Source organism: Podarcis erhardii, assembly GCF_964252035.2.
Source record: "Podarcis erhardii genome assembly, chromosome: 7".
Lineage (NCBI taxonomy): Eukaryota > Metazoa > Chordata > Lepidosauria > Squamata > Lacertidae > Podarcis > Podarcis erhardii.
Genome location: NC_138511.1, coordinates 83,837,919 through 83,861,744, shown reverse-complemented (window position 1 = coordinate 83,861,744; position 23,826 = coordinate 83,837,919). Strand labels below are relative to the sequence as shown.

The 23,826-nt window shown below is 46.0% G+C and overlaps 1 protein-coding gene across 5 annotated transcripts; it reads right to left on the bottom strand.

The window, feature by feature from the left end:
• Positions 1 to 489: 489 nt before the first annotated feature.
• Positions 490 to 23,826, bottom strand: NKPD1 (NTPase KAP family P-loop domain containing 1). 5 transcript variants are annotated; one of them, XM_081868899.1, is made up of 5 exons: positions 23,443 to 23,826; positions 13,315 to 13,800; positions 11,435 to 11,711; positions 4,266 to 4,397; positions 490 to 3,340 (listed from the first exon to the last, which is right to left on the bottom strand). In XM_081868899.1, the coding sequence occupies exons 2-5, from the start codon at positions 13,357 to 13,359 to the stop codon at positions 1,611 to 1,613; spliced, it is 2,184 nt and encodes a 727-aa protein (XP_081725025.1). In that variant the 5' UTR covers positions 13,360 to 13,800; positions 23,443 to 23,826; the 3' UTR covers positions 490 to 1,610. The 5 variants fall into 5 exon arrangements, with proteins under 5 accessions (XP_081725025.1, XP_081725022.1, XP_081725023.1 ...); XM_081868896.1 differs by lacking the exon at positions 23,443 to 23,826 and adding an exon at positions 19,017 to 19,409; XM_081868897.1 differs by lacking the exon at positions 13,315 to 13,800 and having other exon boundaries at positions 23,443 to 23,825.

The window sequence follows — 23,826 nt, the reverse complement described above, 5'->3', positions numbered from 1 at the left end:
TCCAACCTAACCCCCTCCAGATGTTGTAGTCTAAAACATCTGTAAAGGAGCCAGGTTAGCAAAGGCTGTTGAAATTCCAACAAATGTAACGTGCAGCAAAATCCTATACATGTCTGCTCAGAAGCCCCATTGACTTCAATGGATTGCAGGCTTAGCTCTCTAACTGGGTATAAGGCGATCATTTTTAAATTTTACACACACAGCTCAGGGCTGTGTGCTTATCTGCCTTTTAAAAACCGAAACTCTACAGCAAAGGAAAGCAAATGCTGGAACCTGAATAAAGTATGGGTTGATATATCATAATGTATGCTGCAGATTACCTGACTTGATTCTTACTGCTTGGACTAATGTGCAGGTTTGAACTGGATTATCCGCTAGTTTTTTTAAAAACTTCCTGAATGTTCTGGTGCACTTGTTAGCTCAAAAAGGAAGAAGCATCAAAACAGTAGAAATGTGTGCTTTGAGAGAAAATACATTCAAAACATCATATTTAAATGCAAATTCTTGCACAGGTTTATTTTTTTATTTAAAGAAGATGAATGCAGAGTCATCACAGAATCAGTACAAAAGTGGCATGGACAAGAAATTAGACTGGTTTGACCCTTCCCTACCTGCCAGCAGTGTCCAAAGGGACTGATATGGCAGAAGGCAGAAAGCCCAAAAATGAGGGGGTGAGGGGAAGAGAGAGAATTGGAGCCCTTGCCAGACAGAGCTGCTGTTTCTCCATTTGTGAGATACACACAGCCCTGCTGTAGATGTCACTCAGCATCCATATTCTCCCCCCTCCACAAACAAATTTATTTAAACACCTTAAATAATTCAATCAGCTTGTTGCGCAAATCTAAATCCTTCATTGGCTACAGCAGCACTCATTTCCCTTCTCTTCACATTCGTTCCTGTATTCACAGCTTCCATTAAGTTTCGCAAAAAGAACAGAAGGAAGTTCAAATGTGGCCCATTTAGCATCACGTGTGGGAACGCCCGAAGTCTCTCCTAATCCCGTCTCCCGCTGCAGATTGATGTGCGTTCCTCAGCTGATGGTAAATTGGCTTTCAAACTTCCCAGACATCAAGAAACACTTCCCACCGTAAACTTGTCTGCCACAATACCCAGTGCCTTTCCCAGAGGATTCTGGGATGTTTATGCCTCCCCCATCACCCTGCATTGAAGTCAGCGAATTGCTGGGGTGGGGGCACTGGCTGGTTTTTCTGCCGTTTCAGCAGCTGTGGTCCAGTATGTTTTTCTAATTGCATTTTTATTGCTTCCTTTAATTTCTTACACACTGTATTTTGTTGTGTCACAGCCGCATTTCACAGAATTCAAATTGCAGTGCAATAAAACACAAAGGAATAAATAAAAGGTACAGTTGAAAATGTGACGGCTGTGGCCAGAAATCCACTGACACACCATGGAACCACCTGGGTGAAGCTCACAGTTTGGGAAACCCCACCCTGGGAACACAGCCGACACTCATTCGCTGATCCACACCAAAGGGATAAATGGGCAACGCAGGCAAAATCATCTCTCAAATAGCTTGTCCACCATGACTGGTCATACCTTATTACAGAACGTTTGATAACCTTCCAACAGACCCCTGTAAACCCTCCGTCTTACACCATCCTGCCTGAATTGGCTGCTTCTCTGCCCTCCTCCTTCTCCAAGGAAGCTGCTTCTTTCTCCTTCTCTTTCTCCTTTTCCAGAGAAGCTAATTCTTTGAGGTAGTCCCTTTCCAGGGAAGCCAGGGACCGCAGCTGCCCCATCCGATACCTTATGGAGTGGTCCAAGTTGACCGTGTACCTCACGTACTTCTCCCCTTCCTTCACGGTGAAAGGGAAATCATGCCACAAGAAGTTCTCGAAGAGTTCAGGGTCGTTGTCCAACGCCATGATGTTGTGAAGCTCCGTATGATGGGAAAAGAGCTCCTTGCAGTTCTCCGCGAAGACGTGCCACATGGTTTCCTCGCCGTCCTCGCCCACTGTGTGGCACTGCCGCCTGTCCTCCATGCACTGCAGTATCCAGCTCAAGCGGCAAGGCCATTGGTTGGCCATGACGACCCAGGCTGCCACCGACCGGGGGCAGATGGCATGTCTCAAGACATGCTGCTGGGCCATAAGCCGGATAGTGATGGGGATGGTGTTGACGATCCTTTTCATCTGCACAATACTGTCTGGGATGTACCTGTAAAGGGAATCGAATTCGTCGTGCAAGCAGTGGAAAGCTTCGTGGATGTACTGCACAGCCTGAGCGTCAATCTGTTGCTGGTCCATCTCTGCCGATGCTTCCATGTCTCCCAAGGCCCTGTCCTTCCCTTTGGCCCTTTTGATTCCCTGCTCCACGTTTCTCGTAATGATATTGTACATCAAGTCCTCTCGGCTCTGGAAGGCCTCGTGCAGAAACCGCAGCTTTGCCCTCTGGCCAATTTCTGGGATGGAGAAAGGCAGCGTCACCGTGCGGTTGAGGTAGAGGTAGCCGTTGTCAGCCATGCCCTTCATGCAGCTGGCTTCCTCCAAGCAAGAGACGATGACGCAAGGGTCCACCACCAGGATGAAGATGAAGGGAGCGTTGGTGTCTGAAAGCAGAGTGTTGATGGCGTTCAGGACCCCAATGACTCGTTCTGGGTAGCACATGTCCAAGTTGGTAATCTCAAAGACAATCCTCAGCCGCCGCCTCTCAAAGATCTCCATGTAATACACAAAGTTGGTGAGGAGTGCAATCTCTCTCTTCACAGCGCTCATGAAGCCCAGGTGGCTGGTGAATTTCTCATTGCTGGTCATGCTCTCGATCTTCTTCTTCTGGCTGATGATTAGGTGCTTAATCACCGGAGCAATGGCCACCAAGGCCCCTGAACCGGTAACGCTGGCCAAGGAGGCGGCGAGGATCTTCAAGACGGTGCCGTCCCTCAGCCCTGGCACAAGGTACGCGGTTGTGGCCAGGCCAATGCCAGCTAGCAAGATGGTCAGGAACCCTCCGGCTGCAAACGAGGCTTTCTTTTTGAGCCTCCACTCCTTCTGGCTGAACCCAGAGGCAAAGTGGGGCTTGCTCCCCACCACGTGGTAGAAGCTCAGAGGCAGAGGCCCGAATTGGTGGCGGATGCGGTCGCACAAGGTGGTGACCAGCCCAGCCCACAGCTTGTCACTGCCGGCGTATTCCCAGGCGCTGAATCTTATGAACATGAAGTCAATGTTCTTCCTCCTGAGATGAACCTCTGTGATGACTGGCTCATAGAACACCAAGTACCATAGGAGGGTCAGGTAGTTCCATCCTTCTGGTATCCGGGGCTTCTCATGTGTCCTCCGGTACTCGTTTTCTTCTCTCCGGATGGTTTCCTTGTGCATGCATTCTGCCAAGTGGAACAAAAAGGCATTAGCCTTTCAAAAGTGGGGTGAGATGTCGGGACCAGCTACTATCCTCCCTCCCTTCAACTTAGAAAGGAGATTCCGACTTTCTGGCTGTAAGAGCTGCTCAACAGTGGAACGGACTCCCTTGGAAGGTGGAGGACTCCCCTTCACTGAAGGTTTCTTAATGGGTTGGATGGCCATTTTTCAGGGACTCTTTACCGGCGATTCCTGCGTTTCAGGGAGTGGGACTAGATGCTTCTAAGGCTCACTTCCAACTCTACAATTTTATAATTCTACACCTTCACTCATCATCTCTCTTTTGTACATGCCTGAAGGTAGAGAACCTGGTACCCTTTTTAAAAAATCAGAATGCCCCTTGTATTTAGATCCGAGAAGCCGTTAAATTGAGCCCCTTATTGCCGGGGAGAGCACTGCAGGAAGAATCTGTTTTAACTTCCCCCGTCAAGCAAAAGTTCTCTTTGAGTTGGCCGGAGCAGATTACTAACACAGCACTTAGGAGTGTGCAATTTGTAAAATTGGCTTGAGGGAAGTGGAAAACACTTACAAGCTACTTTAGATGTTAATATTATGTTAATACACGTAAACCAGTTGTAATTGTATAATTTTTAATCCGTATTTTAGTGTGGCTTGATGCATTATGCATGTACCTATTTTACTTTTATGGTCCGTGCATGTGGGACAGCCTGATTGGCAAATGAGCAATACATTTGTGCTTGTCTCTTAAATAACAAAATCCTGATTGAATGGACAGGCTAAAGGAAAAGGCCTGTTTATGGCAAAAATCCATGCTAGGAGGCACGGGGGCAGGATGTTCCTCCCTATTATTACTGAATACTGAAACTTGGATTCCTCCCCCGCCCCTTCCACCCAGTTGATGCTTTTTTAAATTTTTTGCCCGGGACTTACTTCCAATATGATCAAGCAGCGAATGCAGGCGGTTTCCGCAGGGGGAGTAGAAGCCCACTGTGACGGGCGTGGAGGTGTGGCACAGTGTCTTGGAAAGGGAGCAGCAGTAAATGTCATCTTCCGTCAGGATATCTGAGGAGAGGAAAGGAATACAGCATTCATAAACTGTGGACCAGCATAGATATGACAGCAGCAGATAACTGGGGGTGGCTTTCAGATGACCTGGCTGTTGGCGTTCATCCTGATGGGGTTGCACAAAGTTTGCAGGAGGTCAGACAATGTTGGCTGTTTATTGAGCAATCTGTTTTCGGAGAGGTTAGATCAGGTATTGTCAAACCTTTCAGACCTACTTTTAAGCCAGACATGCCTTTGGGGACCCATTTCTTAATTTTTTTTTACCATATATTTTGCATGGTGGTTAATGCCCCTTTGCAACCCACCTTGGATCAGACCAGCTGAAGACCAGTAGGTGATGTTGTGTGAAACAGTTGTGACCCTACACTTCCCAGTGCATTTTGCCGACTCTTTCCTTAGTGCAAAAAGTTAGATTTAGGGTGCGGTGAAGAGGGAAGCAGGTTTGTTGCACAAGAGCAGCAAATCAACTTTAACCATCCAACGCGAGTTTGCCAGTATGTAACTGAATCCCTGCTGAAAATAGAGACCGCTTGGAAGTGCCCATAATTGGGCAGCCTGTTTTAATGGTAACTGTGGGAACAGGAAACCCTGCAGTTCTAGAAAAAGCGGGGATGAAAACTGTCCCCCTCCAAAGCGGTTTCTGCAGTGTTAGAAACTCAGATATATAAGGTAGGTGCCAAATGTCTCCTTAAACCAAGGTTACAGTTGCCAGAACAGAATATTTAGTTGCCATTTGATGGATTGACTATGATTGACTGTATGACTATTTCAGATGAAAACGCTGAGCTCGGTTAAGAACTCTGAGAACTTTAAAGAATAAAAGTTACTTGATCCAGGGATAGTCCACATATATATTGGCCTTTTCTGATCCCCTTTGCTTAAAAGTGACTGTTCCTGCTCAGGCTGCACAGAAAAAGCATTTTGGTTTGAGAAATTCATTCTGATTGTGCAGATAAAATATAATGGATAGAATTCTGCAAATTGGGGTATTAGTGTGTGAAAACAGGCCAGATCAGTAAAGATGTCAGGCACCATCCATCCTGGCACCCAGGCATCTTCACTTGGTTGCAAGTGGTTTAAAGCCAGGTGCAAAATGCGCCTGGCTCCTGGCTAATTTCAAACACTGAGCTCCTGGAAGGTTTCATCTGGCAACTCATCTCTTGCAAAGCTTATTGCTAATGATATCACGGTTAAGGGGATATTGCAGAAAAATGTGACACTGGACGAACACTTCTCCCCCATACTGTTCCTTTAAATTGTAACCTACTTTGCACTTTTACTTTCAGTTTCTTATTTGACTCTCAGTTCAGTAAAATGCCAGTTGCACTCTTATGATTAAGGCTACGTGCAAAACAGCTGTTGTGTTCCCCATTTAGCCAGCCCCAGGCCCTCTGACTAAAGGAGGTAGGACCGTAATGGCTAAGTGAGAGCAAGCACGGTAGTTAGGTTACTGGAATGTTTTATTAAAATACAAAGATGAAAGAGAAGGGTAAATGAAGTTGTATTGGGAATGCTGGATAGCACCTATTCCATCCACACCAGTTTCCTGGGCCCACAAATCAGCATGGAGGAACCATTTTTACAGGACTCTTAAAAAAGAATCCTCATCACCGTCTTGGAAATTTAGATAATTATTCAGTGGAATTAATGGCAACTGTAAGTGCTTTTTATAAGTCTTTATTTGCCTATGCAGTGACTGAACAGGAAGCTGAGGTGAGCTTTAAAGTCGCTTAATTGTTAGAGACTCTTGGAGATTTCTTCTCCAGCATAATTAGGTTGTGTGGAGTTTGGCGAGCTCCGGTTGCTTGGTCCCTGCTCCTGCCAACCTAGCAGTTTGAAAGCATGTCAAAGTGCAAGTAGATAAATAGGTACCACTCCGGCGGGAAGGTAAATGGCGTTTCCGTGCACTGCTCTGGTTTGCCAGAAGCGGCTTAGTCATGTTGGCCACATGACTTGGAAGCTGTACGCCGGCTCCCTCAACCAGTAAAGTGAGATGAGCGCTGCAACCCCAGAGTCGGTCACGACTGGACCTAATGGTCAGGGGTCCCTTTACCTTTACTTTTACTGATGGGTGGAGTTCAGCTGTGAGGTTTGTGAGCAAGGGATACATGTGGTTAGACAATTCCTGGTTCAGAATTCAGGACCAGGATGAATATTGCCTCCAGGCGGTCAGTACTTTGCAGAAGGGATTCAAGTGCATATCAGAAATTTAGGTTTGTGCAACTAAAGTACTCGGTCACCTTACTGCAGCAAATCCACTTTTGCTAAAAGTAAATATTAAAACTTAATATTTATATATTTAAAAACTAAAATATACTAAATATAAATATACTAAAGTGGAGTATAGCTTCTTTTGTTTTATTTTTGCAGTGCTTCTCATCATTACAATTTACCCCTAAACATTTTGTGAATCTAACAGGAGAAGAAACTTTTTTTTTTAAAAAAAAAGTTAGTTTCTTCTCTAGCACAGTGAATCGTCAGTTCCGTTGCTACCCCCGATGGCAGCCTCATTTCCTCTCGCAGTGTTTCCTGAGTCTCAGACGGAAGCGAGCGTTTAATGTGTGAAGCAGTGTGGAATGTGGATGTGTGGTGTTTTACTGAAGAAAGTTTGGCCTCCTTGAGGGGCAGTATTTCAAGTTGAGTAGGAAAATTACCATTTTTCACCATCATGAGATAATGCATGCCCACTGTACTTTTGTCCATTTACTATATTTATTCCCCCCCCCCCAATTTGAACTATAAAATGGTGATTTTTCTTGAGTCAGAATGAGAGTACCTATAACATTTTTAAAGAACAAAAGCACCCGAAGATTATTTTGACTCTGGGATGGCACAGATGCATTCCAATTGAAGAAACGGGGTGATAGGCTCCTAAATCTCCCGTGATTCCGCCTTACAGCGGAATTGGCTCTGGAATTTCTGGCTGCTTGACATCATTTCCGGATATTCCTATGCCACAAGAGGGTGTAGTGCATTGCTCATGTTGCATCTCCCACTTGGTCCTGTTAATCATGAGGACATTCAGGGACAAGAGAAGCCTGGCAGGACATTCTGCCTCTGGGAAATCCTGTCCGGCAACACTCCCCATGTCCACCCAGCCACCTAAGCTTTTGATGCTGCACAGGTGTTCTTCATCAGAAGAGCACAGGGACCTGCCTTATACCAGTGGATCCCATTGGCCCATCTGGTTGGCACCTGTCTGTGCTGAGAGTAAATGGAGTGCACCTCCAGGGGTGAAATGCATTAGCAGCACAGCAGGGACCTCCTTGGGCTGCAAGCCTGGGTAGTGTGCATAGAGGTCCAGGGCTGTCCAAATGACTACATCAGAGCTATACATTTGTCACCAGCTCAGTTGCATCTAGCTTAGAATTATCTGTGCTGATCGGCAGCCCACTCCCTGAGGTTCAGGCAGTTCTACCTGGGGGTCATACCTGGGGCTTTCTGTACATAAAATACCTGCTATGCCACAGAGCAATAGTAGGGCGGTTCATAAATATACAGTGGTGCCTCGCAAGACGAAATTAATCCGTTCCGTGAGGCTCTTTGTATAGCGGTTTTTTCGTCTTGCGAAGCAAGCCCATTGACAGCTTAGCGGATTAGCGCTATTAGCGGTTTAGCGGCTTTTAGCTGATAAGCGGCTTAGCGGCTTAGGAAAAGGGGGGGAAAGGGGGAAAAAACCCGCAGGAACTCGCAAGACATTTCGTCTTGCGAAGCAAGCCCATAGGGAAATTCGTTTTGCGAAGCGCCTCCAAAACGGAAAACCCTTTCGTCTAGCGGGTTTTCCGTCTTGCGAGGCGTTCGTCTTGCAGGGCACCACTGTATATATATTTGAAAATGTCTGCTCCAAAGGTCTTATCTTACCACACTAGGGATTCTATAGCTATATGTGAAATTTCATGCATATCAATTAATATCTTGACCCTGCTCCACCGAATTGAAATTTCAGCCTTCACGATGTAGGAAAACGGCCAAGTAAACAGCTATTTTCGTGGAGGAGGGTGAAGATATTAACTGATATGCATGAAATTTCAGATATGTCTGGAGTGAAAATAATGATGAACTCTAGAAGACCAGTTAAGTACAGTATGAAATTTCAGATATAGCTATATAATCCCTAGTGTAGTGGAGCAGGTATTTTTTTAAAAAAGGTTTTTATGACCTGCCCTGAAGCAATGGTCCACGTGCATCCAAGCCTATTTTTGCATACTTGAGGGTTGGCAGTGGGTAGTAAAGCCTCTGTCAACAGGGAATGCCCTGGCGGGAGTGAAATGCATCTCTTGTCCACAGAATGCCAAGATGCACAACAGCATTTCCTCCCCCTGGGTGTTCCTGTAACATCCAGGCCTTCCTTCTGCACACGCCACCCACTGTAATGGTTTAAAACACATAAATTACATTGCTACTATTCAGGTGTGACCTACATTCCAGAATTTCCTTAACGCTCTGCAAACAGGCATGCGAAAAGTAACAGCGACACCCCCCACTCAGAAAAAGAGCTACCGCTCCAAACCAGTGGAAAACACCAATGCAGTGGTACCTCGCAAGACGAAATTAATCTGTTCCGCGAATCTCTTTGTCTAGCGGTTTTTTCGTCTTGCGAAGCAAGCCCATTGACGGCTTAGTGGCTTAGCGCTATTAGCGCTATTAGCGGCTTTTAGCGGCTTAGCGGATAAGCAGATAAGCGGCTTAGCGGCTTAGAAAGGGGGGGGGGAGGAAAAAACCCCCGCAGGAACTCGTAAGACATTTTCGTCTTGCGAAGCAAGCCCATAGGAAATTTGTTTTGCGAAGCACCTCCAAAATGGAAAACCCTTTCGTCTAGCGGGTTTTCCGTCTTGCGGGGCACCACTGTATATTCTGTCTCACTTTCATGATGAAAATAACAAGATAGCAAGGAAGGCTTTCCATCTAGACCCAAACTGCTTAGCTTCAACAAAGCGGCTGTCCCATGATCTTTCAGGCCAAGGCATGTATTAAGACGGACCCTAAATTAACAGAGTGCTGGACTTTGACAGGAGAGATCTTGAGTTCAAATTCTACCCCTCATCCAGTCATGATTCTCACTGGTGCCCTCAGGCCACGCACCACGCCTCGGCCTAACATACCTCACAGGGCTGTTGTGAAAATAAAATGCAATGCTCCACAATCGTCAATTTCCTCCTGCTTTTTTTCCCAGATGGAGTCTGTTGTTCCTCAAAGAAATAGGAACTTTAGTGCATAAGAACTGACTAAAGTCAAGTCTTTGTATGGAGTCTGGACTGTACCATTCTAAACGGCAGGAAAAGATTCACACTGCTGAATGCTCTTCCATGGCAATAATTCCCTCCACACACAAAATTAGAATGTCAGGGGAAGCTTAGGCTAGGTTTTTTGTGCAAGGATTTCCCCCCTATGTAGTGCATTTATTTATATGTGCCCCTCTCTGTAGTCTGAAGTAGCATAACCCATGACGGTGTCAGAACTGGGCGTCAGTTTCTGCTGGGTTTTTTTTTTTAAATCAAGCAGAAATAATGCAAATTCAAGTGCTGGAACATCAACCTTTCTTTCACATTAGGGATATGAGGTATAGGCTTCAAAGAAGGGTCTAACTCACCAGGAAGTGGCTCACAAATGAATACAGTAATTACAGCTATGAATTCAAATGATGAAGGGCTTCTTTTTTTTTGAAAAGAAAATTCTTACTGAGGATATTGTGAAAATAAATATAAAAAGAAATAGATCTAAGAACAAGAGTTTTAAGTGCAAGCATGGCATCAAATTTATAAAAATGGGGCTGCTTTATTAATATTCCTTGAAAGATATTACTCCCAAGGATATTGTATCCATGCTTAGATGCAAGGACTTTTCCCCTTATGTGATGGGGAATTGTTTAAGGTGTAAAGTAATTAAGATAGAAAAAGTGTTCTTAAGAAATCTGCAAAGAGAATTTGTTGAGCTGTTAAAACGATGGCAGTTGGATTCAGGAACTTATCTCTGAGTTTGTTTCTGACATAACCTGAAGCGCCACATCAGGAAGCAAAATCTAGCAATTAATTCATAACTTCTGAATGGCAGCCCTAATGCTTGTCGCAAAGTATTTGAAAAAGAAGGAGAAGTTGTTAAGCAACTGAAGGCTTGACGTATTATGCTAATTAATGAAATAACTATTCAAATATGTTTCGGAGGTAAGCGCTAATTAACTTCCTACTTACAGGAATTGTTCGCTGCAACAAAACACAAATTATAATTGGCAGTTAACCTTCTGAGAATTGTTTTTTTTTAAATTCAGGTGGTGAGTGGGAAGCCTACTGTATAAACAACTTTTTTCAGTTTCTGTTTAAGAAAACTATTGTTGGGGATCTGAAGAAAGTGGTAAAGAGATACACGTTTTGTTCCAAAATACGGAGAACAGAAGTCCTGTTGGTGCTCAGATTAAACAACTGGAAGATGAAATTCGAAAACAATTCCTACCATTCCAATTTTTAGAGTACCGTATTTTTTGCTCTATAAGACTCACTTTTCCCCTCCTAAAAAGTAAGGGGAAATGTGTGTGCGTCTTATGGAGCGAATGCAGGCTGCGCAGCTATCCCAGAAGCCAGAACAGCAAGAGGGATTGCTGCTTTCACTGTGCAGCGATCCCTCTTGTTCTGGTTTCTGAGATTCAGAATATTTTTTTCCTAGTTTTCCTCCTCCAAAAATTAGGTGCGTCTTATGGCCTGGTGCGTCTTATACAGCAAGAAATACGGTATATTGTTTCTTTTAACACACGTTTTAATGGGGAGCCAACAGGATTTAAACCTGGGGTACCTAGTTTGAAACCCCCTCTCTGCCACGAAGCTCACTGAGTGGCCTTGGGCCAGTCACCTCCTCTCAGCCGAACCTACCTCACAGGGTCGTTGTGATAATAAACCCGGGCAAGGGAGAACCACGGGCACCCAAACTCAACACGTACCTTGGAAGACAGGCGGGTTATGAACGCAACAATAAATAAACGCATTGACCTGACCCGCTCTCCCATACACCCAAACCCAGCTGCCGTGAGTCAGGAAAGGGCTTACCTTTCCGGCTGTGGCATTCCGCGTTCGAGCAATGCGAGCTCTCGCCAGAGCACGGGCAGCCTCCGTCATGGTGATCTTCGCAGCGATGCAACCTCGTGATCTCGTCGTTGCAGCAGCTCATCGGTGGAGCTGGAGCTGGAGATAGAGCTAGATCTAGAGCTGGAGCAGGAGGTGGAGCTGGAGCCAGAGGTGAAGCTGGAGCAGGAGCTGGAGGTGGAAGTGGAGGTGGTGGAGCTGCAGGAGGCAAACTCACCAGAGACCCCAAATAATTGGGACCCTGCAAGAGAGAAAGAGACCGGTCTCAGCAGTTGCCTTTGGCAGCTAAGCTTCTTTTCCAAAACTGTATTTCAGGCAGTTGTGTCAGTGTTCTGCCGTGGCTGTACTTCTCTCCCTCTTCCCCACCAGATTATTTTTTTGGGGGGGGGGTTGGGATGGTGGTGGTGGAATTGTTGTCAAAAAGCCCAAAGGAAGCAATCCGGCGATGTACCTGTCCGGGCAGGTACAGCCGACGAAACAGAAACGACGGCACGCGTTTCCTCCGTCTACCCAAGGTTAAAAACCGAGCGGAACAAAATATCCAGCAGGCGTGGCAAAAAGTTGGAACGCATCCTGAAATCTGCCTTCGCATACCAACAAAACAAATTAGCAAGACAAATATCTCAGTCACCTGAGAAAGATAATGGCTCCTGAGCGCATTAAGTGGTTGGTGACTGGTTTTTGAAGAGGTGGGAATATGACGGAGGAGGGCTGAGTCAAGGAAGGCCACACAACCCTGCTCTCGTATCAACTAGAGAGAGCCTTTTTCTTTTTAAACAATACATTGAAAAAGGCTGGTGCATTTAGGAGAGACGATGTATTACGGAAAGCAAGCAAAGTATTTATTGAATGTCATTTGCTGCCTGCTTTCATCTCCTTTCTACTGGGGGGGGGGCACAGCGGAGTGCCTTGGGAGTTTCTCTGGTTATATTATGCTCCACTTGCAAAAATTCAAACCCGTTAAAGGAGAGAATCGGCAACTGGGCACCCCGGGGCCCAAATCCAGTCCCCCAAGGACAAGAACCCGCCTGGAGTCGCCAACTCAAAAGGCTGAGCGAGACTAAAGGAAATCTGGACCAGGATTAGAACTAGCAGCCAACACCGCTGGTAAATATCGAGAGCCTTTGAACAGAAAATATGAAGTCTGAGAGGAAGAGAGCTTTTGGCAAATGGCAAAAGGGCTTGCTGCAATGTCCTTTTTGAGGGAGACTGCCATGGGCAGCCGTCCTTTCTTCAAAATAGCTACTCTCAACTCGGCTTTTGATTTAAAAAATGCTGGCCCTTTGAGAAGGACTTGGGGACAGAAGGGAGCTGAGTTGGGTGAGGAGCGGAGCCACAATGGCATCTGTCATAGTTGGGTTTGAATGAAGACATTGGAACTTAACAATATTGGAACTTATATATATAAACTTAACGAGAAGAGCCTGACAGAATCTGACTCAGCCATATGAGCAGCCATCACTCTCCCAGATGCTACCAGACTTAGAAGCCCCTCCTCCTCCTTTAGGCCACATCTATTCCATTTTAATCCCATTTAACGAGATATGTTTCAATTAATGGTCTATAATAAATAAAGGTCCCCATGTGCATGTACGAAGAGCCTTTCTCTCACCCTTCAACAACTGCCACTGGCCCCACTCCCAAAACATACTTAGAATTAAGGCCTGGAATTTGCCCTTTTAGATATCAAGTACCACCCATACCTCCCATAATGACATTTTGAGAAAATGGTTTAAAAGCAAACATGGGAAGAAAAGCTTGTCACGATTCTCTCCTATTGCTTTGCCACATCCCACCACCCTAAAACAAAAATAAAATAAATTGGGTGAGAAGAGGTGATATACCTGGACTCTGGGCAAGCATTTGATAGTGTAAGGCGTGAATTGCATGTGGCAAAGTTAGCCAAAACCTGGCCTAAGTTATGGACAAGTCTGGAAACTTCTGGAATTCTCTTTTCCCCAAATGGGATGCTTCTTCCTAGATGGGCTTCGTTCCCAGGCCTTGGAGTCCTGCGGAGCTTTGCAGAGATCTGTGTTTTTTTTGTCTGCTCTTATTTTGTGACGAAGAGAAGGAACGTATAGGATGCAGAAAGGAGCAAAGGCTCTGAGATCTCTCCAGGCAGCGAGGCCTTTCCAAACGTCTGGAGAAGGATCCCGGGGTCTTAAGATACAGGAGGGCTGCCTCTGGCTAAAGCAAGGAATACTGGGTGTCATTAAGAGCGGCGCTGGCAGATTGGGGAAAAGGCAGCGCGGGCGGTTAGCAAAGTCACTTAGATAACGCAGGCGGAGTCCAGAGAGAAAAGAAGTCCTGATAACACTTTATTGAGGGAACTGGAAAACAAACAAACAAACACCGGTGTAAAAGGACAGAGAGGTTTTGTTTTCCTTACATTAGACCTTGTACAAAGCAGTGAGACATTCAACAAAGCATGCGGAGCTAAATCTCCCTCAGAACTACACAGCCAATCCGAGCCTGTGCTACTGCAACAAAGATGATGCCACTTTGACTGGTTGCTAAGCAACAGCTCCTCCTGCCCCCCTCCTGGCTAGTTGAGGGAATTAACCCTTAAATTACACGCAGAATGATCTCTGCTGTCGCATTTCTAACACCGACTTGAGCGTCACAGTCCATTGAGAAGTTCCCGCTGAAATGAATGGGAGCTGTGCAAGAGTGGGGCTGGAGCTGGAGAAGCTGCCCCTGGGTTTTGGCTCATATATATGTTAAAGTGATGTGCAGAAATGTATTATATATGAGGAAGCTGCTTTTATTTAAGTGTATATCTGGTAAACATTGCATCGAAATATGTGAATATTAGTAGAAATTCCCACTAAAACGATGAGTTCTCATTAGGGCTTTTTGTTTTTTGTTTTTAGTGCACCCTGATGGGCAGATGTGTGGAACTGGAGGTTTAAAAAAATGAGAAACTGAGAGAAACCAAAACTGTCATTCATCCACTGCTTACTGTGAGCATCCTTTCAAGGACTGTGTAACTGTAGCTGATCTGACACTCGTATGAACACTTTTCCCACACCACTGGCCCACCCCCTGCAACCGGTTGCCTAAAGCAGAATATTACGCCTCTTTCAGCTCAGGTAGCTGAGAAGGAAGCAGCCCAGTATCTCAGGCAACCGTTTAAGGCCTGTTAGCCATCAGTCTTGTGTTGAGTGTGCCTAAGGGAGCAGGGAACTTCCAGAACATAAATAACAGGTGGCCGTGTTAAGTTATTTAATTGTATTATTGGCACTTGAGGAGTATCCTGACTACACTATTTACCTAATGTATTTCCATAAAGGCTGGAGGCTGCTTTTCATTTTCTTCTATGTCATTTCCCTGCTGTGGCGTCCGGCTGGCCACCCACAGCTCAGTCCTGGGGTTAGTTTGTTCCTTCGAGAGGTGAAGGAAGAGATCGCAATGACTTGGCCAGCTAGGCACACGGGAAACTGCCTGATACGAGGCCAGACATCTATCTCAGTGCTGACTTCATTGACTGGCAGCGACTACGAGGCTTAAGAGTGTTCTGAAGCTTGTATTTAATCTGCTGGCTCCCTAAATCAATTAGTTTGCTGTACCAGGTATTCAAATGACTTGGCACTCTCTATTGTGCAGTGAAAAAACACTGGAGCAATCGCACAGTGAGTAACGCGGTGGTGAGACCGTCATGTGTTTGTGAATTGCCTGGCAAGGCCCCGTGAGGCACCAAGATCAGATTATGAAATGCTTTATTTCCTTTTGAGGAACATCGGAGGCTATGAGAAGTCCTTGCTGGATCAGACAAAGATCCACATAACCTAGCGTCCAGCCCAGTTGGTGAAGTGCCCCCCCCCGCCCCCCGGAGAGCTCATAAACAGAACAGGGTGGGTGACAACTGTCCCCAACTCAGACAGGTACATTGCATCTCACCCTGGAGGTTCCACTGAACAGCTGCATTGGCAATGATCACTCCATGTGGAACCTCCACTCAGAGAGGCAGTCAACCTGCAAACAGAAGATGCTGAAAGCAAGCAATGGGGATGCCCATTGCCTTGTAGGCTTTTGAGCAACAAAGGCCCTTGCCCAAGTTCCCTTGTCACCAGAGATTAGGCAGGGGATTACAGGAGAAACGGGACCTTTTCTGTGGTAGCTCCCTGGCTTTGGAATTCCCTCCTGAGGGACACTTCCCCTCTGTCAACTACTATTGTCATATAGGCTCCAGCCCCCCCAAAATAAAATAAAAAATTCCTGATCTTTGACATTAACTGTCATGACTTTTACGTCATTTGCTGGTTTTATTCTGTGTTGCTGATTTATTCTCATTTTAGTCTATACCTTATCATTTTATTGTGTATTGTGAACTAGCAACATTGTAATAGGCATGGCTTGGGAATTTTAAGAAACCAACATATCAGTGCAGTTTTGAAACCAGTGGCTAAAAGTTCAGTCCTCCATCTTGAATCAAAATGGCATCCAATTGTATCTGAACACAGACGAAAACCTCGTCCTTCATCTCAAGAACCATTGTGCAAAAATGGTTTACAATATCTTAAGAGGTGTCCAAAAGCTAACAGAGAAACAACTTTCTCCAAATATATAGTAGATTTTAAATTTCTTATATGCTACCTTGAGGATTTTTAAAAAAACAAATAGAAAACTAGGTTTTTGTTGTTTAAAAAACCCACTTAAATAATAAGCCACACAAATAAGTACAGTGGTACCTCGGTTTACGAACTTAATCCGTTCCGGAAGTCTGTTCTTAAACCAAGGCGCGCTTTCCCTAATAAGACGTCCCGCCACCGGTGCCCTTCCACCGTTTGGATTCCATTCTTAGACCGAGGTAAAGTTCGCAAACCAGGACACTACTTCCGGTTTTGCGGAGTTCGTAAACCGAATTGTTCGTAAACAGGACTGTTCTTAAACCGAGGTACCACTGTATCTGCACATGTGAGAGAATGTTCCTTAAATCTTATACATTGCATACCCATTCAACTATCTTATATTGCTTGCAATACATCACCAAATAGTTGGAGAGGCTGTGGGGATAAAGGGACTTTTTTCCATCTCTGTTGGGAATGCCCAAAGGGTGCCTTATTCTGTAATGAAATCTATCAGGAGACATCAAAGATGATTAAAACACATGTTCAATTTCTCCTCAGTTACCCCTAATAAATATGTGGACAGATACTATGTGAACTTCTGACATGGATACCCACAGCTGCCAGGATCTCTATGGCACAACAATGGAAAAATCTGATTATATCATTACGGTATAAAAAATCTCTAGAATTTAGTTATTGCTGATAAAATAGCGCATAAGTTACAGGACTCTAAGGGACACGTAGATTCCGTTCATTTCACTTCAACATTGTGGGACTTTATTATATATCGTTTCAGTTTCAGGTTTTCAAGTATGTCATGATCCTAAATTAGGTGTTACTACTTAATACACTTAGGTTATGTGTGCCCTGTTGTTAGTTGGATATATTATGGTTTTTTGTTTTGTTTTAAATGTTTGTCTCTGTGGTTCTATAATAATTTGAAAACCAATAAAAAATAAACTAGAGAGAAAAGAGAAAAAGCAATCCAGCTGACCCCTGTTGGAAGCAGGAAACAGGGACTGAGGGGGACATCGGTCTAATAAAGTACAGCTTTTATGCTCCTGTTAGGAGCATAAGGGAAAAGGGCAAGGAGAGGGGAAAAGGCAAAGGAAGTTTTAAGTGCTCAGAGTGGGCAGGCCTCATCAGAGCTGGGTGATGTAAAAGATGCAAAGGCGTAATTAACCGCACCAGCTGGAAATGCTGCAGACTGACAGAAAAACACTCAGAAAATCAGGTGTGGCAGCCACACTCCTCAGCTGCTGTCTTTCCTTTCCAGCAGGGAAGAATGGAGCATGACTAAGGCAGCGGAGGAGGCGTCCCAGTTTTCAGGGCCATTATGGGACGCCAGGATTTTAATTACCAGTGATGAGAGCTTATCGATTAAGAGAGAATTTCCTGCTTTCTCATCCTCCTCTGCTGCCCTCTACTGCTAGCGTGGTTGAAAAGCGGCAAGGAAACATTCAGAATACAAAAATAACAAATATCATTATATTTGCATACCTGACTCTACAAGCACCGGGCGAGTGGCTCAGGCTTAGCCGTTATTCAGGCTGGCCTGTGCTTTTAAACAGCTGTGGGACAGGCAGAAATACAGCAGGTGAAGTCTCCCCCCACCCCCACGTTACTGGCTGGGGAAACTTCATTTCATTTAGCTCAGTTGGTAGAGCATGAGGTTCTTAATCCAGGGGTTGTGAGTTCGAGTCCCGCTTTGGGCGAAAGATTGCAGGGGGTTGGACTAGAGGACCACCGTGGTCCCTTCCGACTCTGCGATGCTATGGCCTTACTCACAACTTAATGGAAGCTGCGACTGGCTGTGGTGTGGAGGGCACCTGGAAAGAAAAGGCCATTTTGCCAGCAGCAGCCTAACCTGCAAGCCAAGGTCACAGCTGGGTGCAAAAAGATGACCATTTACACCTAATGTAAGGTAGTTTCTATGGGAGTATCTTGTATTTAATTACGGGGTATCAGAGTTTTTAGGCGGCTAACCAGGCTGGGATAGCTGGGATAGCAGGCTTGTTGGTGTCTGATGTAGATTTTCAATTTCGTTGTTCTGTATGGGACAATGACAATAAAGATTATTGTATCGTATCGTAACTCCCATGCGGTGGTAATCTGGTCGCCCTGTGCTGTCTTGCCGAAAAGAGCAAGGGGAATTTACTACTCCGTGTTTCTGGTCTTGTGGGCAGATTTCTACCACCTCTCAGCGCCTGGCCGGAAATGTGAGGAAGCAGCTAGAGCGCGGTAAAATTGAATTCTCTGTTTGCCAGCGTGGCGTGAACAACCGCCTTACCCAGGGGCTCCTTCTCCATTACATTTTGGTGACAGTCCTCCTGCCCGAGTGGCGTATCCACCCCAGTGGTAAAATATAGGTAAAGGTAAAGGGACTCCTGACCATTAGGTCCAGTCGTGACCGACTCTGGGGTTGCGGTGCTCATCTTCCTTTACTGGCCAAGGGAGCCGGCGTACAGCTTCCGGGTCATGTGGCCAGCATGACTAAGCCACTTCTGGCGAACCAGAGCAGTGCACGGAAACGCCGTTTACCTTCCCACCGGAGCGGTACCTATTTATCTACTTGCACTTTGACGTGCTTTCGAACTGCTAGGTTGGCAGGAGCAGGGACCAAGCAACAGGAGCTCACCCCGTCACGGGGATTCGAACTGCTGACCTTCTGATCGGCAAGTCCTAGGCTCTGTGGTTTAACCCACAGCGCCACCCGCATCCCTAGGTAAAATATAGGACGCCCTTAATAACCGATTATTCACGCCTTTCTGGACAGCACCACAAACTGTGCCTGAGGGTGGGCACGTCACTCTGCCGAATTGGATGACCAGCCCTTTTGCCCTCCGAGGGTGACGCCTCGCTTAAATGGCCAGCTGCATTCACTCGCCCAAAGGGCATATGTGGCGAGGTGTATCTGAGGTCCTACCAAATTCCCCATCTGACAGCCGCAAACCCAGAAGCATCTCCAGACTTACCCTAGATCATATCAAGGGCCTTTGGGTGTCAGCAGAGCCAAACTTTCTCAGGGTCTAAAAATCGTCATGTGGCCTCGGCACTCGGAAGTGCCGAGAAGGCTGCGAGTCCTCTGTTCCAGATGCTCTCGTCGCAGCTCTGAGAGGGAATCGTGCTTTATTCCCTTCAGGATCCTTCCTTGTACTTAAAGAGGAGGCAGGCAGGCAGTTGGGGAACATTCCTTCCTTGCAGCCTCCACCCCTCTTCTGTGGGCTGAGGATTGCAGGAGCTCCCTCAAACCTCCCCTGACCTGTTTTCGTGGGCCGGGTTGCAACAGGCGGGGGGAATGTGGGGGCGGACTTGGCCTCGCCGGTAAGGGACATGGGGTTCACGCGAGTGTTGTGGTGCCTGAGGGCAGGAAACCAGCCTCTGCCAAATTCAGTGATTATTTCAATCTCCTGTATTAACATGCGTCTTTCTAAAGAAGAAGCTTTCGTTTTCAGTAAAGGTAAAGGTAAAGGGACCCCTGACCATTAGGTCCAGTCGTGGACGACTCTGGGGTTGCGGTGCTCATCTCGCTTTATTGGCCAAGGGAGCCGGCGTACAGCTTCCGGGTCATGTGACCAGCATGACTAAGCCGCTTCTGGCAAACCAGAGCAGCGCACGGAAACGCCGTTTACCTTCCCGCCAGAGTGGTACCTATTTATCTACTTGCACTTTGACGTGCTTTCAAACTGCTAGGTTGGCAGGAACAGGGACCCAGCAACCTTCTGATCTGCGAGTCCTAGGCTCTGTGGTTTAACCCACAGCGCCACCGCGTCATTTTCATCAGGCCTCCCTATAATTTGTAGCGTGGACCCAGGCGCCCCAACAGGTGTCCCAAAGAGAAATCAATCTATTTGGCGCTTGCAAATCGTATGCAAATGATACATAATTGATTGTGCTTATTCCCCTTCCCCAAATACATTGTGTTTCCTTTGCGCCGAAACGAATGGGGTGGAATAACAAAACGTCAACGTAACTTACATGAACTTTTGTAAGTTAGTAACTTTGCCACAGCAGACCGTAAGACTTAGGGCGCACTGAATTTTTCAACTTTCAAATTCCCCTGGAATGAGGGGAATGGAAAGAGGAATGCAAATTGCAGACCATTGACGGAGGTCAGTATTGGAAATTGCCTGATTGAATATGCATGGTATTGGGTGTTGTTGTTTTAGTCTGCAAAAGCTATGCAAATAATTACATTATTTACTGCATTGGTTTTTATGTTTGTCCTCCACTGAAATGCTTAATTACACAAATAACGCTAGTTTCAGATGCAGTGCATAGCGAGACGAATAATTTAGGTTTTAGCAGAAGCTGACCTGTAGCAAAACTGATTGTGACAAACGCATTACTGGATGGAAATGGCTGCCTCGTTCCACCGTTGATCTGAGGAGCAGCTCATATGGCGCCTTCATTTTTCAAGGCTTCTCGCAGCGGCCGCATCCGGACAATCATAATTTGGCTTTATAAGCCAAGATAGGAACCTGCCTTCCACTGAGTCAGACCATTGGTCCATCTGGCTCAGCAATGTCCACACTGGCTGACTTTCCAAAGAGGGAAAACTTCCAGCCCCTTGCCTGGAGGTGCCTGGGGTCAAAGATAGGGCTTTGAAAGGGGCTTCACAAGACCCTGATCATCAGCAGGTCAAAAAGGTCACCGGATGTCATTGTAAGACCAGGTGACTGATAGGTGGCCAGCGCCACCCACACCTATCAAAGCTCATAATCCAGCTCCCCACACCTGCTTTAATCTACGGAAGTCTTCCTTGTTACTTTGCCATCTGACACAAAAGGAAGAATCGAAGGGGCTGTGTCCTTGGCCGAAACACTGAATGGGCTGAGATATTTTTTAAGCTTTATGGTTTTATTTTGAATACCAGGGTTGTGAGTAAGTTCATCAAGCCACCAGAAATACATTGATGACTACAGGCCCCCGCCCCCTGTGCTTACACACGCCGGCTTATGCTCAGGGCACTGGGAAAGAAATGAAATAATTCGACCCAAGCCTGGAAACGGCGGGAGAGAGCTGGAGAGTCCTCGTGGCTCGTGAGGAGACCCTCCCTGGAGCCTGAAGAAGACATCAGTGAGGACAGAGGAAGCCCCGAAGAGATCAGAGATGCAGCAGAGCTTTGTTTGCACTGCTCAGCCTCCCTGCCTAACAGCTGATGTGTGGGGTAGCGCAGCTGCCACAGCCGCTTTCCCTCACGTCCTCTGGCCTCCTGCCAGCCCCAGAGCTTCGATTCTAGTTGCGGATAATTTTGGATACAGTATTTTTGGTATAGATTGAAGAGAGCAACAGAGAGGGTGTTTAGAGGGTTCTTCCCACTAGGCGTGATTTCACTTATGCGTGTGGGGGTTGCGTAAGTGAGGGGACGCTTGTACGATAAGTAAAGCAGCTTTGGGCTCCTTCGCAAGGAAGGGCAGGATATAAATTCAATCTGTAATAATTTAATAGCATTAATATCATATGCATTAGCAAACTCATGACGGGAGGGGAATGTTAATCACATATGGTGATAAAGCAAGCGTCCCTTTGTAAAACATCATTTTTGGGGGGTCAGTTATGTAAAAAAGAAAGGAGATCCAGTAGCTAGATAAGAAAAAAGGGCCGCCTAGACCCTACATCCCATTTCCCATAGCGAACAACCAGATTCCCATAGGAATCCCCCAAGCAGTGTATGAGCACAACGGCGCCCCCTGCTGCCGCCCTCCAGTTATCGACATTCAGAGACATCCTGCTTATACGGTTTGTGTTATGATATTTATATATATTTGTTTTAAGTCTCCCCAAACACTTTTGGAGAAAGGGTGGTTTTTATAAATATTTCAAATGTTTCAACTTCTAAACGCCTGCTGGGAACTTTTCTATTCCTCCAGGCCTTTGCAGGCAATTAAAAACACGTATTTCTACCATGATTCATGTCTGCTTTTAACTTTTAAAAATGGTTTTTACTGTACAGTTGTACAACTACCTCTGATTCAGGAGGCTTACGTGATTAGTTGCCACTGAAAGTTTTTCCTCCAGGAATTTTGACTCATCCCCTTTGAAAGCTGCCCAACTTTGAGGCCACTGTCTGTAGTCCAGTGCCACCTAGTGACGTAACAGTATATTGTAGGGATGAGGAACTGGTGGTCCAGCTGCCATCGACTCCTTCCAGCCCCAGACATAACAATTCAGTGGTCAGGGGTGGTTGGAGTTGGGAGTCCAGCATCATCTGAGGAGCCACAAGTCCCCCTACCCCTGGTATAACAGTACTATTTGCACAGGTGGGTATCAGAACACAAGGGGTTTGATCCAATTCTGCAGCTCTGCTTCATATGTTCATGCAACAGACCGTCTTCTTCAACTCCCCTCCCCTCCAGCCTCTCAAAATCCACTCCAGGGGATTGGAGGACACCCACCCACACACAAAGAACAGATTTGGGTGGCACACAGTGGGATGGGAAGAAACAGCAGTCCTGTTGTAAGAGCAAAACTCAGTTTGTGCAGCGTTGTATACAATGCAGTCTTCGCTTGATAAATAAGGACAATTTGTACTGATATATTAGGGCTGTGTTAATCTGAAGAAAGTGCATGGGAGCATTCATTCAATGCTGAAGCCTCAAGTGTCATTCAAAAGCCCATCAGTTTTAATAGAGCTAGGAGGAATATTTCACCTGTAAGCATCTGGTAGAATAAACCATTCTTTCTTTAAATACGCTGGATATTAATCCCTAAACAGCCTGAAACTGTTCAGTATCAGATTTCTGGGTTTTTAAAACTGTTTTATTTATTGCCGACTTTTGTCTGCAGACAGTTTTTCTGGGTCATGTGGGCAGCATGACTAAGCCGCTTCTGGCGAAACCAGAGAGGCGCACGGAAACACCGTTTACCTTCCCGCCGGAGCGGTACCTATTTATCTACTTGCACTTTTTGGTGTGCTTTCGAACTGCTAGGTTGTCAGGAGCTGGGACCAAGCAACGGGAGCTCACCCCGTCGTGGGGATTCAAACCACCGACCTTCTGATCGGCAAGCCAAAGAGGCTCAGTGGTTTGGACCACAATGCCACCTGTGTCCCTTTGCTAAGGCTTAGCAGCCTGCAAATTTCCCCCTATTCACTAAATAAAGTTTAAAGGTTATCATAAGCTGAGATGTGCATTTCATTCATCACCTGGCCACGGACAGCCTACTTTTCAGCAATGGCTCCAAGTGCAGGATATATCTCAGATAGGAGATATGATTGCTCGAAACATAGCTGCTTGGAACAGAATGTGAAAAATGCAGCCATTGCCAAACATTTGGGGTCTTCCAGATGTTTCAGACCACAACTCCCATCAGCCCCAGCCAGTCCAAAACACCTGGAAGGCTCCAGATTGGCCAAGGCTGTTCCAAGGTCTTTTGTGATAAAGTCACGGATGTTCCTACCTTTGTGATCGCCTCTGCCTGGGTTTTCCTCCCCTCCGAATTCATTTAAACCTCTTGATCCTTGCTCTCACTGTCCTTCTCCTGTTCTCATGGAAGATCCCTCTTCCCCAGCTCTTCTTGTGTCCTCCTGCTCTGCTGGCTCTCTCACACACACGTGCAGACATCCATTTGGCTTCTTTATTTAATCCCTCACATGCCTTCGGTTGCTACCATGAGTTTGCAGGGGGTGGAATGCTGTGAGTAACACCCTGAGCCGCATTAAAAGTGGAACCTTCTCCAATCAAAATAATAATTACTTGGTGTCAAGAAGAAATTCGAGCTTGGCGAGGGATGGAGTTAGACGCTTGCAGAAGAAGGAGGAGGAGGTGGTGGTTGTGGTGGGGA

Excerpts from the sequence above, each read along its gene's own strand:
- NKPD1 (XM_081868895.1), bottom strand. The coding sequence starts at position 12,062 with ATGCGAAGGCAGATTTCAGGATGCGTTCCAACTTTTTGCCACGCCTGC. Across the intron at positions 4,398-11,434 it reads GGAATGCCACAGCCGGAAAG|ATATCCTGACGGAAGATGAC; the intron begins GTAAGCCCTTTC and ends TCCTCTCCTCAG. Across the intron at positions 3,341-4,265 it reads GCTGCTTGATCATATTGGAA|AATGCATGCACAAGGAAACC; the intron begins GTAAGTCCCGGG and ends TCCACTTGGCAG.